The sequence below is a fragment of the Hippopotamus amphibius genome, chromosome 12 (assembly GCF_030028045.1).
Source record: "Hippopotamus amphibius kiboko isolate mHipAmp2 chromosome 12, mHipAmp2.hap2, whole genome shotgun sequence".
Lineage (NCBI taxonomy): Eukaryota > Metazoa > Chordata > Mammalia > Artiodactyla > Hippopotamidae > Hippopotamus > Hippopotamus amphibius.
The window spans coordinates 68,602,074-68,618,883 of NC_080197.1; the positions used below are offsets into that span (position 1 = coordinate 68,602,074).

General features: G+C 39.9%; 2 protein-coding genes across 3 annotated transcripts in view; one reads left to right on the top strand and one right to left on the bottom strand.

The window, feature by feature from the left end:
* PLBD1 (phospholipase B domain containing 1) overlaps positions 1-16,810 on the top strand; it is a 72,154-nt gene that overhangs the window by 34,019 nt on the left and 21,325 nt on the right. For both annotated transcript variants that reach the window (XM_057702209.1, XM_057702210.1), the window contains exons 5-6: positions 4,423-4,563; positions 4,969-5,113. In XM_057702209.1, the coding sequence (XP_057558192.1) occupies positions 4,423-4,563; positions 4,969-5,113 (286 nt within the window). The remainder of the gene's footprint in view (positions 1-4,422; positions 4,564-4,968; positions 5,114-16,810) is intronic.
* The window catches only part of ATF7IP (activating transcription factor 7 interacting protein), a 179,999-nt gene that overhangs the window by 3,903 nt on the left and 159,286 nt on the right, over positions 1-16,810 (bottom strand). The gene's annotated exons all lie outside the window — the stretch shown is intronic.

Here is a 16,810-nt window from a genome sequence, read left to right on the forward strand (position 1 = left end):
GAGTGGACAAAATATATAAAACAACAGCTTATAGAAAATAGATGCAAAAAGTATTCTTAATCATGAGTTTGGCCTTGCTTTATTGCTGTATTTAATTAGAAATACAAATTAAAACCATACTGAGAAATACTTTCTCACTTATCAATTTGGCAAAAATTCCAAGTGTGAGAGCATACGGTGTTGGCAAGGCAATGGGAGAAGAAAGGTACTTTCCTAAAAAACTGCTGGGAATACAAAATGGTGTATGTGCTATGGACAGGAATTTTGGCACCCAGTAGCAAAATCTCATACTCATTTACCCTCTGACCCTGTAATCCCATTTCTAGGATTATCACAAAGTTTACTGGCTATAATGCAAGCATCAGAGATAATTTATAACAGCGAAAAGACAGAAAACAGCCAAATACATGGCAGACGGGCTGCATAAATGATGTAGCTGTGAACAGGAATGAGGTGGATCTCCATGTACTATTATGGAGTGAACTTAAGTGTAGAAAAATAAAAATCAGTGTATATCATGTGCTACCTTTTGCATAAGAAATTTAGATGGATGGATAGATAGATAGATAGACAGACAGACAGATAGATAGATTTGCTCATTTTTTCAAGGAGAAACAACAGTGAAAGAATAAACCAAAAACAAAAAAAAAATTGATTATCTATAAAAGAAGGAAGAAAAGAGAGTGGAGGGAACAGAGATGAAAGCTACATTTCTCTGAATGTAACTTGCTTTATACATTTGACTTAGGAACCATGTAAATGCTGTTCATAGTTATAAAACAAAATTTTTAAAAGCAAAGCAATTCCTAAGATCTGAAAACAAATAGACACAAATATACCTAATGGTACATCAAGTTCATGGCATAACCATACAGACAGCAGTTATTTCAAGTGACCTTAAAACACAGTTATTGCTGTACATTTGGAACAGATGCTATGGACAAGAAGAGTCACCAAAACAAAAACAAAAGCAAACAAATTTGAATTGTAATCTTACACTAGTAAGAGTATTGATATTGCTATTTTGAAATTTGATATGTTCAACTGATATAGTAAGACAAAGCAAACAAGTATGTTAGATAAGAAGATTTTCAGCATAAGAAAAATCAGTGAAGTAAAGCCCCTCCTCTGCTTTTTTTTTTTTTAAGTTGAAATCTAGGTAGCAAATCATTACTTTTAGCTCTCTTAAAAAACTACAAGTTTCCTGGGAAATTCCTGGCAGTCCAGTAGTTAGGACTCTGAACTTTCACTGCAGTGGCCTGGGTTCAGTCCCTGGTCGGGGAACTAAGATCCTGCAAGCCACGTGGCACAGCCGAAAAATAAAAAACCATGTTTTCCTGCTTTGTCCCTTGAAAAAGCCTGGAAGTAATGACAATAGTCTAGACCCAGTATCATTCAGTCTTCACTAGGAGGATATGACAAAGGGTAGGCCACAATGTCTTAAGACACAAAAGCACCAGCCATGAAGAAAAAGACTGACAAATTCAGCTAATTAAAATAAGAATTTCTATTTATCAAAAGACATATACAGAGAGTGAAAAGATAGGATGCAAACCAAGAGAAGATATTCGCAATACATTTAACAAAGGATTTGTATCTAAAATACATAAAGAACATTGACAAAGTTTTAAAAAGAAAATACTCAATTGAAAAATGGGCAGCGGGCAAAAGACATCGACAGGAATTTCACAGAATAGGACATACAAATGGCCAATAAAGGAGATGAAGAAATGCTCTATTTCAGAAAATGCATAGTAAAACCACAGTGAGATCCTATTACACACCAGAGTTGGGAAATTCCAGCCACTAGTGGCGTAAGTAAACTATTACAACCACTTTGGAAAAGGATTGGACATTACTTGAAACATTTGAGGATAATGCATATTCTACAGCCTGGCAGATCCATTCAGAGGTTAGATGCACCCTTGAACATGGGGTCCAAGTACGTAAAAGTTCACAGTACCACTGTTTTGCTGCAAGCTGGAAACATCTCTGTTCATCATGCATTGTGACACTATATATTCATGTAATCGGATACCACATAGGAATGAAAATGAACTATTTCCACACTATCAACATTGATAAATGCCAAAAAATAATATTGAGCAAAAGAATGCACACAATGTGATTCTATTTGTACCTATTCAAAACCAAGCAAAGTTTTAAACAAATATCGTTTAGAAATTTATACATAGATGATAAAATAATAAAAAAGCAAATAATGAACAACATGAAATTTAGCAGAGTGGTTACTACTGGTAGCAAAGGGAAGGGAAATGAGATTGGTGACTTCTAAGGCACAGCTAATATTCTATTTTCTAAACTGTGAGGTGGGTACATAGAAGTTTATTTTTATTATTTTTCCTTAAACTGTGCCTATACATCTTTTTCCCTTTCATATGTATGATATCATTCTTAATTTTTAAAATAAAGGCAGGGACTTCCTAGGTGGCGCAGTGGTTAAGAATCCAGCTGCCAATGCAGGGGACACAGGTTTGATCCCTGCCCCAGGTAGATACCACAGGCCAAGGAGCAACTAAGCCCCATGTGCCACAACTATTGAGCATGAGCTCTAGAGCCCGTGAGCCACAACTACTGAGCCCATGTGCTGCAGCTACTGAAGCCCACGCACCTAGAGCCTGTGCTCCCCAACAAGAGAGGCCACCACAATGAGGAGTCTGTGCACCACAACAAAGAGTAGCCCCTGCTCACCACAACTAGAGAAAGCCCGTGTGCAGCAATGAAGACCCAACACAGCCAATAAAATACATACATACATATATACATATATTTATAATAAATAAATAATAAATAAATAAATAAAAGGCAAAAAATTTAAAGGCAAATTACAAACTGAAAAAAAATATTGCAATTCATATTGGAGATGAGCTAACCTAATACTTAAAGAACTGTTAAAAGTAGATAAAAAAAGAATAACCTAGTAGAAAAGTAAAGCACATTAACAGCTCACAAAAAATAAATCCAAAAATTTTTAAACATATGCTCAGCTGTACTCATAATAAGTGCCAATATAAACTACAATGAGATACTATTTTTCACCAATCAAATTGGAAATAAACTCATTATTTATGTTATTGAGGCTGTAATAGTATAATTGAAATAAGCCCTATGAAGACAATTTGGAAATATCTATTAAAATCAAAATCATTTCTAGAAATCTATCCTACACACAGACTCACACATACAAGATGTTGTGTCCAAGATTGATTACTGTAACATCATTTATAATAGCAGAAGACTAGAAACAACCTGAAAGTCCATCAATAAAATACTGGTTAAAAATATTATAATGCATCCATTCATTGAAATACTGTTTAAAAGAATGAGGAAGATTTTTACATCAAATATGGAAAGGTCCCCAAGATATAAAAAAATATTAAGAGAAAAAAGTCAAGGTGAAGAGAAGTGCGTATACTATCATTTACATTTTAAAAAATGTATTTGTAAGACATTTTTTAAAGTTCAGAGAGGTACACAAGAAACCAATAAAATGGTAAGCTGGAGATAGGGTGGGGCTTGAACAAACAGAGGATAGGAGTGAAGAGAATTTCCACCCTAGATCTTATAATTTTAAAAAATCTTGAATAATGAATGTATTAATTATTCAAAAGCAAAACAAAGAGCATGTTTATATAAATAAATAATGAGGGGGTTTTTTCTTGCATTTCTTTTGGTAAAAATTGTCATTTTTATTTGTCTTCTCTGCCTGAAAACCAATTTGTTTGTAGATGCCTAGCCCTGGGTGACTCTGGTGGTTTGAATCTTGCTGGAGCAGTGCTCTCTAGTTAACACAAAGTTCACGTTCAGGCCTGATAATTGCTTCAGGTTTATTGCTGTCAAGTCTGTTAGTCCTATGTTAAGCATACGATCAAAATCAAAAGCACTTTAGTTGAATCTTTTTGCTTTTAAAGCAGTGCTTCTCAGGTAAGGATGATTTCTTGCCAGAGGATACTTGGCAATGCCTGGAGACATTTGGGGTTGTCCAAACTGGGAGGGTGGTACTGATATCTAGTGGGTAGAAGCCAGAGATGTTGCTAAACATCCTACAATGCACAGCCCCACCACCCCCCACCCAACAAGAAAGAACTATACGGCCCCAAATATCACCAGTGCCAAGACTGAAAAACCTGCTGTAGCAGAAGGCAAGCAGAGTGCTCTGTGTGTTTTATTCTCCTAGGGCCCACTCCCCAAATCTGTGGATAACAGGCTAAAATGTCTCATAAACTATAAAGTAGTAAAAATTATTTTATAAACTATGATAAAATCTAGTGTATCTGTTACACGAGGGACCCTTCACAAAGAAATAATGTAATGGATACCGAACAAGAGGACCCCTCACAATAGAAAATGACATCTGATTGTCACAAATGAATGTTAAGTGCAGTCTCTGTCTTTTCGCAGTCCATGACCCTGTTTCAGATTCAGTTCCTGAATGCCATTGGAGACCTGCTGGACGTAATTCCCTCACTTTCTCCCACACAAAACTCCAGCCTGGGGGGTTTTAAGAGATGGGAGATGGGACATTGCTCGGCTCTGATTAAGGTGAGACACACTGTGGCCTTCCTCTTTGTCCTTCTTCTGGTCCATACGGACTTTGTCTATATGTCACCCAAGTATGGCAACGTCTCATCACTCCTGGCTGTAGTTATGCATCAGCTCATGGGTTCCTCTGTCTTAGAAGTCAAGAACTGGAAGGAACTATGGAGGAACTGGATGTATATGATGTTACCTGTTTCTCCCATCATTTTTCCCATGCTGTATGTACCTGCCACTCCCATCTTCCAGAATCTTCCATTTTGGAAGCTAGGACAGAGTCTGTTTTGTGCACATGAAAGGTTAATTTTCCAGTAACAATACAGCAGTAAATGCCTTAACTGACACAATCCCTATACACTTCCTACATTTGTAGTCAGTTATCTGTATGCTTCACTGTGATTCTGGCTATAGGTTCTTCCTGGATATGAGAACATCTTTTTTGCTCACTCAAGCTGGTACACATATGCAGCCATGCTCAGGATATATAAACACTGGAACTTCAACATCACTGATGAAGACACCAGAAGTAGTCGCCTCTCTTTCAGCAGTTACCCAGGTAAATAAATTTAGAGGGACGTCTGAGTACTTTGAGTACTATTTCAGGATAAAACCTTGGTGATTTAGAGTAACTGGAATGGAAAAAGAAATGTTTAGTGATTGGCATATGTTAATAAAAATTGGTTTTTAGAGTGCTGTTTGATGTAGCTCTAATACTTGTATTTAATAGAATGTCATGAACTATGTTAATAGGGTTGCCAAAAATTCACTTCAACAAATGCCAACTGAGTATTTATCAAGCACAAGGCACTTTCCTAAGCTGTGCAGTGGAAGCAAAGATGTATGAGATAGATCCTGATCTCAGCATCTCCTCGAGAGCCTGTCTCCATTTCTCTTTTTTTATGTGGAACCTAGTACTTAATAAATTTTTGCTGAATGAATGGGTGAATGAATGTACAAGTTTGTAGATCTTACACTAACAAGATAAGTACAATAAAATACAGATAAGAATAAAATTATTACTGGATACTGTATGGGCTACAAAAGAAGTGTAAGAAATGTTGTGAGTATTCACAATCGGGACAACTCACATCTGATTGTTGGGGAAAGGAGAAAGGTTGACATTTGGGATGAACCATGAACAATGGCTAGAATTCGAGCAGGTAGAAATGGATGGGAAGGACAGTCTTTGTAGAGTAGGGATTGCGAACTGCCTAAAGGAGACAGGGAGATGATGTAAATGAATAACGGGGTTGGTATAAGAAAACAGAGGTGGAAACAACTGTAGCAAACACATGGTCCATCGAAAGGGAGCCAGCTGCTCAGCTCGCACTGACTGTTGTCACCTAGCCATGTAGAGATCTTCCAGCTTCTCAAGAAAGAAATACAGATTTGAAAAACAAAACCCACTGTGTGAACCCAAAAACGCAGGTCTGCTAGCTGGACTTGCCCTCAACTGCTGGTTTGCAACCTCTTCAGGAAACATCATGAACAAAGGCAAGGGGGAAATTCTTACCAAGCATCGAAGTGTACAACGCGGATGTGATGTGGACACGTCTGACCTTTAGTTACATATATGCAACTTACAGGGTGGTTATACCAACCACCTGTCATATCTGTCTTTGTAAGAGTATTTGCGTCAGAGTATTAGTGCCTCTTCTCGTATTGCTGTCCTTAATAATATTAAAATCACCCTATCAGGAATTCTGACTAGGGGAATAAGGTGCTGTCTTTCTGTCCTTGTGACCTGATCCTTCCTTTGGGACCACTTTGATTTCATCTTTGTCATAGTTTGCTTAATTGTTTTAGTATTGAGGGGGACTGAGAACTCTTTTCTCCAAGTTAAACACTGCTTTGAATCTTCTCTGTTCCTTTAGACCGAAATTTAAGGACAGCAAGATACTGAAACAGTCAAATATTCGTACTCTTCCTCTTATTTATGATAAAATGCAAAGATTTCAGCTGTTTCCTGAAATCGTTGCTTTGAAATCTCTGCAGAATCGTGTTTTTCCAGTCTTAACAGTCCTGGATCCCAAAGATAGTGATGGAGAAGGACATGGAGGGATTTCATTTGAAACTTTTGACCTTGTTAATATTTGCACATATATCCTTCCAGAATAGACAGATATAGAAGTATATATATATATGTCAGCGATTTTTAGAGCAAACTGAGAGAAAACAAAAGACATTTTCTATTTTTTACTCCAAGATATTTTTACAGGAGCCAGTGGAGCGATGTCATTCATAATTTCTCTAATTGGACTGCATTGTTCTCAATAGCAAACATGAAAACCATGTAGAATTTTATTTATATTACAAAGAATTGTTTCATTCAGGGATCAGCCACATTGGATTCATCCAAGAGGTGTGGAATTAAGCTTTGCCATGAACTCTATGCCAGGTGTATATGCTGTTGATCCCAGAAAAAAGCTGGGCACTTGTTGTTTGTCTTTGATGGAGGAGTGCCATGGTAGACTGAGTTAGGAAGGTGCTGTTAGTTTTGTATTCAAAGTGGCAGGACCTACAGGCTCTTCCTGATTTGGCCAAGCATATGAAGAATTTTTGAGTCAGAACCGATAGAGCAAGTTATGATGTAATTTATTCATCTACAATTTTCTTTTAAAATATGATAGGCAGAGTGTTTTTAATGAAAAGCAGGACAGAGAGAGTCTCTAACAAATTTTACCTTCTGGTGAAAAATAGAGACAAATAAGAAAGCAATGATTAAAATGTGATTTGCGTAGTAATAGGGAAGCCTAGTTTGGGGATGATGAGATAACTTTTAAGAGAGAGTGAAATTTATGTTGAGACACCAAGGCAAGTGTAAATTACCCAGGTCAATGGGGACAACAGAGTGATGGAGTGTTCCTTGTGGAACAAGCAGCACATGTAAAAGCCTATAGGCAAGAAGTGTGGACAAGGCCAGAGAGAAGGAACGAGGGCAAGGCAAGACCATTACAGTGACAAGTGGAAGTGACATTAATAGATTTTCTTTCTTTTTTTAATAAATAAATAAATAAATATTTATTTATTTATTTATTTATTGGCTGTGCTGAGTCTTTTTGTTGCTGCACAAGAGCTTTCTCTAGTTGTAGCAAGCAGGGGCTGCTCTTCATTGTGGTGCATGGGCTTCTCATTGCGGTGGCTTCTCTTGTTGCGAAGCATAGTCTCTAGGCGCATGGGCTTCAGTAGTTGAGGCACGTGGGCTCAGTAGTTGTGGCTCTCAGGCTTAGTTGCTTCATGGCACATGGGATCTTCCCTGCTCAGGGGTCAAACGCTTGTTCCCTGCATTGGCGGGTGGATTCTCAACTACTGCACCACCAGGGAAGTCCAGATTTTCATTTTAGAATTACAAAATGCTCAGCCATAAGAGGAGGACAAGAGAGGTTTCCAACGGAACACATAGAAGGCTGAGGCAACAATCCAGGCAACTCACACCACATAATATTTTGTGGATGGTCAGTCAGTGTATGGATGGAAGATGGAGGTTCATCTTCAAGAAGAAAATAAGATAAAATGACTGCTGAATTCTATTGCAGATCACGACTTTCTGCGTGTTCCTGTTGTCCTTGCCTGAGTCCTTGAGGGAGATTGCCTAATAAGAACTGTTGGAAGGGCACTCCCAAAACTGCATAGGAGAATAGGAGGAACAATAATCCTTTACCATACCTTCATCAGTATTGCCAAAGGACTTGCTGACCACAGCTCACCCAGACTTATCCAAGCCAATCTCATGCTCTGTGTTTCCCAGAGTCCCAGCTGACTCTGTAAAACTAGAGGTGCTTATTCAAGGAAACACATTAATCTAATAACCTCCATCTTAATCTAGAAAGGATTTAAGCTGGGGTTCACAATGGCAGAGCAGAAGACCCTGAACTCACCTGCTCCCACGGCCACACTAAATCTACAGCTATATAGGGGTCACCTCCCTTTGAAAACGATCTGAGAACTAGGTGAACCACTTCCCACAAACAAAGAGTAAAAGGACCACACTGAGACAGGTAGGAGAGGCAGAGACATGGTCTTGCAAAAGACCTCACCTTATTGTGTGCAGCAACATGCCCTAAGGAGGGATCTCATGGGACAGGTGCTTCTCCAGGAGTGAGGGATTGATGACCTCCACCAGGCTCTCTAGCCCCTGGGATCCACACCAGGAAGACAAGCCCCCAAAACGTCTGGCTTAGGAACCCAAGAGGGTTGATGTCCAAGGGTTCCAAAGTGCTATAGGAAACTCAGATTCCCCTGTTAAAGGATATGCATGGGGTCTTACTCACCCCGAGACCCAGCAGAATAAGAAGAGCTTGGAAAGTACCATATGTGAAGGAGATTCCTTTGCCAATCTAAAGGCATCGGCCAGGGGGACCGGGGACCGTGGAAATGCTCCTGAAGGCAGAGGCGCTGGTGGATGCCACTGCCTTCTCCACACAGCATGCTAGTACAGGTGGGCGAGCGTGGGTGCAACACTCTCCCACTGCCTAGCTAAACAGGCCGGGGTGAGTGGGCGTGGCGGTATCCCACTTCTTTGCTGAAGGCTGCACGTGCAGTGGTAGCAACATTCCCCCACCCCCTGGCTGGGGCTGCAGAGCTGCCTTTCTGAAGCCAGTGAGCATGCCCCACCCCACACACTCTTCAGCGGCCTCGCGAAAGCCGCCGAGCACGTGCAGTCCACACGGGGACACCCCTTGATCACCTGGCCTTGCTGGCCAAGGGTGCTGGCATTCCTGAGCTCCACAGGATGGCAACCACCTGAAAGGTAGTTCTCGGCAGGCCACCGCCCCGCACCCCCCCCACCGCCCACCCCCGCCCAGGGCACTGCACAGACAGCAAGCTGAAATAAAAGCCAAGTATTCTTGTGCAAAAGACCTATTTACTTAGCCTGGAGCTACAGCTTCAGACAGGCTTCAGGTTTCCCACATATCTAGAGGCTAAGGAGATATTGCCAGGGAACATAAGCTGGGAGACACCATCCTTGTACATTCCCTTGGCCTCACTACAGCTCAGCAACACTTCCCAGATAAAAGGCTTACACACTTCTCTGGATCCCCAGTTTTTGCAACTGTCACCCAGAGGATACCTTCGATCTCCTGCATAACTGAGCTGATGGAATGTTTGTAACACGATGATTTGGGGTGACCCTTATGGGAGACACTGCCTGTGTTCAGGGCCCGAGGCTAGCCAGAGGTCACGTTTATTCTTGGGCTTAAGCCTCTGTTTTCACCTGTGTTCTCACTGTAGTGCTGCTTCCCTTCTACCCAAGGGTGGCAGGGAAGGTGACAAGTGAACTTTACCCTGTATGCTCCCCCGCTGGCCCATGTGGCAGTCACCACACCCCCTGCAGGTTCTGCACCACATGTTCAGCAGTCCTTTGGGGAGGGCTGGCCTTGGCCCCTAAAAGGGCTTTTAAACAACCTTGTTTTGGGACTTCCATGGTGGTGCAGTGGTTAAGAATCTGCCTGCCAATGCAGGGGACATGAGTTCGATCCCTGGTCCAGGAAGATCCCACATGCTGTGGAGCAACTAAGCCCGGGAGCCACAACTACTGAGCCAGTGTGCCACAACTACTGAAGCCTGCACACCCTAGAAGCTGTGCTCTGCAACAAGAGAAGCCACTGCAGTGAGAAGCCTGTGCACCACAACAAAGAACAGTCCCCACTCACCGCAACTAGAGAAAGCTGGAGCCCAGCAACAGAGACACCCAACACAGCCAAAAATAAATAAAGTAATGAATTTAAAAAATACCCTTGCTTTATAACACAAACAGGCCTTTGTAACAGATCTCATGCCCCTAGTTGATGAGATGACTTCCCGTGCTACGACTCAGTCACAAGTGGGATGGATATTCTGTGTGCATTTGGGACTGCTCTTCTGGCTCTGCCCACAGGCTTCTCCCCTCTCCTACTCACGGGTGGGAGCGTATCAAAAGTAGGGGTGTAGTCAGCATGGGTAGAGATCGCATTCTAGGAATGCACTGATTACAGCATAGGAAGTCTAAGAGAAGACAGACAAAAGTTGGAAATATGCTGATGTAAGTTTACTCTATAAAATTCTGAATGCAACTTTAATGACCAGAAAAAGAATTCTCATTCACATTTTTCTTAATACTGTGGGTAAGACTTGCTGTTGTGGTCATCATTAGCAAAGCACAATAATGATTTATTTTTTTTTTATTTTTTTGGGGGTACACCAGGTTCAATCATCTGTTTTTATACACATATCCCCGTATTCCCTCCCTTCCTTGACTCCCCCCCCTCGAGTCCCCCCCACCCTCCCTGCCCCAGTCCTCTAAGGCATCTTCCATCCTCCAGTTGGACTCCCTTTGTTATACAACAACTTCCCACTGACTATTTTACAGTTGGTACTATATATATGTCTGTGCTACTCTCTCGCTTCGTCTCAGTTTCCCCTTCACCCCCCGCCCCCTCCCATACCTCGAGTTCTCCAGTCCATTCTCTGTATCTGCATCCTTGTTCTTGTCACTGAGTTCATCAGTACCATTTTTAGATTCCGTATATATGAGTTAGCGTACAATATTTGTCCTTCTCTTTCTGACTTACTTCACTCTGTATGACAGATTGTAGTTCTATCCACCTCATTACATATAGCTCCATCTCATCCACAGTAATGATTTTTGAGAGAGTCATTAGAAGTCAGTATTCACAGGTGACATGATAAATGTTGCAGAGTCATTATGTAAATGGTGTTAAGGAACTGCAGAGGCAAAGAAATCTATGTTGTTTCAGTGCAAACAGGTTACAAAGAGTCATGGCTTTGTGAGTACTAATAGTATTGCTGCCTTTTTGTCATGAAGGGAGATATAAAATTTTCCAGAAATAATATACTGGACAATAAAGAATACAAAGCGATAGTACCTGGACACTACAAAGCATCTTCACATGCACTGATTGGGCAATAGACAAATACATTAGTATGTTTCTCCACTCATTATTCTAAATCTTCATTAATAAGTCACTATACCTTACATGGGCCCTTGAATTTTGTCATATATTTCTTTTTTTTTGGTGGCACGGATGGGGAACTGTCATACATTTCTTAATGAAATGGTTTGTATAGGCACGTACCGTGCAAAAATTACTTGTCTGAGGCTCTGGATATTCTAAGAAAGGTGGCCCTGTATTACCTTGTTCTCCTAGCAGTCCATCCTGCACAAAACAAGGTTTTGAATAGCCATGGTCTGTTTTACCTAAGAGCTGATAAGGCAATGGAAGAAAAAAGCCCTGGCTAGTCCTCCGCCAGGGTACTGTATACAGACAACTATTGATTTTGGCTATACAGTCAAGAATCAAGGAGGTACAGTGTAGAGAGAAATCCCATAGGGAATGATGGCACTGAAAAGGTAGGCAGTACCACTGTATGAAGACCGCAGTGCAGAGATCTACTTATCATCAAAAAGAACACAAGGGACAAGTGCTGGTGGGGATGTGGAGAAAGGGAACACTCCTACACTGCTGGTGGGAATGTAAATTGGTACAGCCACTGTGGAAAACATTATGGAAGTTTCTCAGAAAACTAAACGTACAACTACCATATGACCTGGCAATTCCACTCCTGCGTATATATCCGAAAAAAACAAAAACACTAACTTGAAAACACATGCACCCCAGTGTTCATAGCAGCATTATTTACAATAGCCAAGACATGGAAGCAACCTAAGTGTCCATCAACAGATGACTGGATAAAGAAGATGTGGTACATACATACAACATAATACCACTCAGGCATAAAAACGAATGAAATTTTGCCATTTGCAACAACATGGATGGACTTGGAAGGCATCATGCTAAATGAATCATTTTACTTACGTCAGGCATAGAAAGACAAATAGTATATGATATCACATGTGGAATCTAAAAAATACTACAAATAGTGAATATAACAAGAAAGAAGGCCAATAAGTAAATAAATACATAAATTAATTAAAAACAAAAAAGGGACTTCCTAGGTGGCACAGTGGTTAAGAATCTGCCTGCCAACGCAGGGGAAATGGGTTTGAGCCCTGGTCTGGGAAGATCCCACATGCCACAGAGCAACTAAGCCTGAGAGCCACAACTACTGAGCCTGCATGCCACAACTACTGGAGCCCACGTGCCTAAAGCCCGTGCTCCACAACAAGGGAAGCCACCGCAATGAGGAGCCCATGCACCACAACAAAGAGTAGCCCCTACTCGCTGCAACTAGAGAAAACCCATGTGCAGCAACAAAGACCCAATGGAGCCAATAAATAAATAAATTAATTAATTAAAAAAAAAAGCAGACCCACAGATATAGAGAACAAACTAGTGGTTACCAGTGGGGAGGCAGGGGAAGGGTTTATAGGGTAGGGAGTGACTAGGAGGTACAAACTATTGGCTGTAAGATAGGCTACAATGACGTATTGTACAACACGGGGAAATAGAGCCAATATTTCGTAGTAACTATAAATGGGATATAACCTTTAGAAATTGTATTAAAAATAAAAATAAATAAAATTTGTTCATGTCAAAAAAAGATCTACTGATTTCGATTGCATGGAAGCTTTAAATCAATCAGAGATGATCATCATGTCAGTAATACTGAGTCTTCCAACCCACTAATATTGTTTCTCTACTTATTTAGGTCTTCTCTAATTTGAGCAATGTTTTGTAGTTTTTAGTATATGGGTCTTCCATACCTTAAATTAATTTTAATCCTAAATGATTTTTGATGCTACTGTAATCAGAATCAATTTTTTATTCCTTTTTCCAATTGTTCATTGCCTGTATATATGCATTAGTTACCTATTGCTACGTAAAAAATCACTCCCAAAATTAGTGACTTGAAATGACAATAATCATTTAGTATCTCATAGTCTCTATGGATAAAGAATTTAGATAGGGCCCAGTAAGGATGGTTTGTCTCTACTTCACTATATTTGGGGCTTTAGCTAAAGACTGAGACTGAGGGACTGAAATCTCTGATAACTGAAGCTAAATGATGTACTTCCAAGGTGACTTACATCCATGGTCAACAAGATGGTCCTGGCAAATTGATTCCCTTTCACTTGGGCTTCTCCACAGGACTGCTCCAGTATCCTCAAGACAGAACTCCTGGTTTCCCCTAGACGAAGTGATCCGAAAGAACAAGGCAGAAACAGCAATGCCTATTATGACCTAGTCTCAAAAGTCATCTACTGTCACTTCCACCACATTCTATTTATTAGAAGGATGTTATTATGATCAGCCCACATTCAAGGAAAGGAAATTAGAATCTATCTTTTAAAGGGAAAATTGCCAAGAAATTTGTGGAAATTTAAAAATCACCACAATATAGAAATTTTTTGTTGTATATTTACTTTTTCCTCGAGAACTTTCTAAGTCCATTTATCAATCTAGTAGCTTTTTTGTAGATTTCTTGGGATTTTTCTAGATACATAATTAGGCCATCTCTGCGTAAAGACAGTTTTACTTCTCCTTTCACTTGTATGTCTTTGTTTTCTTGCATGAGTGCACTGGATAAGACCTCCAGGACACTATAGACTAGAAGTAGCATGGAAATCCTTGCCTAGTTCCTGATCTTAAGGGGAAAAGAATTCAGTCATTCACCATTAAGTATGATGTTAATTGTAGCTTTTTGTAGATACCCTTTATAAGGTTAAAGAAGATCCCCATCTCTTCCTACTTAGGTTAATGTTTTTGTTGTAAATGAGTGCTGCATTCTGTGTAGTTCTCAGCTTCTATCTATAAATCATATGATTTTCATCCTGTATTAATATAGTGAGTTCCACTGATTGATTTTCAGATGTTAAATCAACTTGACATTCCTGGGATAAACCCCACTTAATCATATTTTTCTTTGTTATTTATTTTTTCTTCAATTTACTAATATTTTTGTTAAGGATTTTTTCATCTAGTATTCATGAAAGATACTGGACTGTGGTTTCCTTTTCTTTTAATAGTTTTGGTATCAGGGTAAGCCTGTTCTTATCATCTGAGTTTGGAATTATCTTTTCCTTCTATGTTTTCTGAAAGAGTTTGTGTAGGACTGCAATTTTTTTTTTCCTTTAAATATTTTAAAGAATTCATTAATTAAGCCATCTAGACATGGAATTTTATTTGTTGGAAAGTTTTTAATTATGAGTTTAATTTCATTCATTAATATGGATCTATTCAGGTTTTCTAATTCATCTTGAGTCAGTTTTGAAAATTTGTGTCTTTCAAGGAATTTGTCCCTTGACTTTATCATGTTTACTAATATAAAGTTACTTATAATATTTTTATTAACCTTTTAATGTCTGTAGGATCTGTAGCTAAGTACCTTTAATCATTCATGATGTCTTTTTTCTATATCAGTCTAGCTAGAGATGTATCAATTTTATTGATATTTGCCAATAACCAGATTTTATGCATATTTTCATTGATTTGTTTCCTATTGTTTGTCCATTTTTATTCCTCATTGATTTTCATTCCTTATAATTTTCCTTTTTCTACTTACTTTGCATTTAATTAGTGTAGTTTAGTAGACAGCCAAGGATTTTGGCAGAGACTAGCTGAGATTTTAGAGCTAAACTCTCTCTGTGGTTTTCTTGTTTCTAAGATTTTCTCTAAATTTCCACTTGTGCTTCCAGTTCTGAAATTTGCCCTTTGATAGCTCGAGCAGTCTGAGCTGTATATGAGCTCAGAGGGGAGCACCCTCTGTCAAAGTTGCAGCAAACTTGTATATCTCACCAGGAAGAATTTGGTCTTACAAGAGTAAATCTCTCAATTCTTTCTGGTTTTATCCCTAGCTCTTTGGCATCTCTCACATTCTTGCATAGTTAGTAGTCAACCAGGAAACTAGGCAGAATTTATGTTCAGATTTTGGATCTCTGCTCTTCTATACGTCTCTCTTGCTTTCAAATTTTCCCCCTTTGGGACTTCCTTGGTGGTCCAGTGGTTAAGACTCTGCACGTCCACTGCAGGGAGCATGGCTTCCATCCCTGGTCCAGGAACTAAGATCCCACATGCCATGCTGCACTGCCAAAAAAAAAAAATCCTCCTTAAATTATCAGAGATCTGCAGCCCTGAACTTGGAATACCATCTCAAGTCACTACAGCTGCAGTTTTCCACCACCAGAGCTGGCAGTGGGGGATTAGCAAGGAAGCCACATGCCCATATTCTTTTCTTTTAGTTTTTTTGTTTTGTTTTGTTTTTCCTGCCGTGTGGCATGCAGGACTTTAGTTCCCCCACCAGGGACTGAACCCGTGCCCCTTGCAGTGGAAGTGCAGAGTCTTAATCACTGGGCCACCAGGGAAGTCCCCATACTCATATTCTTAACTAATAGGATCAGTGTTCAGTTTTTCCCTGCCTTTGGTCATTTTCTAGTACCTTTGACTAGTTGCTCTAAATAATTTTATACAGTGTTTATCATTTTTACTTGTGGGAGACATCATCCAGTTTCTTTGTGCTGCCACTGGAGTACTCACCCTTGGTATGAGCATTTTTATCACCTTTGAATGCATTTTACCCAAATGTTTTCCATATTAACAAAAGTATCACAAGAGCTCCTCTTCGAAGCCTTCGCTAACTTTCAGGCTGAGTAAGCTACCCCTGCTTTCAGCTTCCCTGGTGCCTTGTGCGTAATTTCTTCAGAGCCCACGTCCATATTCATGTCTGCAATCCCAGGGCCAGCACAGAGCCTTACACATGGTAATTCCTGAATAAATATTTATTGGAAGCAAGGGAGCAAGAAAGGAGAAAAGGAAGGAAGGAGAAAAAGATTATGGGAAGAAAAAGGAAAGGAGACAGGCAGATAGATTACAGACGAACCCCTCTGATGTGGACAAGTGGAAACTGGAGGGAGAAAGATGGGAAATGCAGTGAGAGGTTAGAAAAGGGGCTGCCTAAGAGATCATCATCTATCAATATATCACAACCGCATTGCTTCCTCTTCATCCTGCCCTCCCTTTTATACCCTTGATTTGAAGACAGAGTCCAAGATGTTCAGGAACCGTTATCAAGGCATCTCAGATGCAAACCTGTATGTTCAGCACAGAGGCTGGACCTTGAAGCTAATCCTTTGTAGCCACCCTGGCTATGAATGACATGAATAGGTCCTAACTAGTTTTATGGGAATTAGGTAGCACCCAAGTTTTAGGTAATTTACCCTAAAATTGTTTGTGCTTGTCACTGAAATAAAACGAAAAAAAACCCTAATGTTTCTGTGGTTCCTACTTATGTGCCCGGCATTGTAACTGACACCCCGTGTATGCATGATAAGCATTTGGTGTGTATTATTGTCACT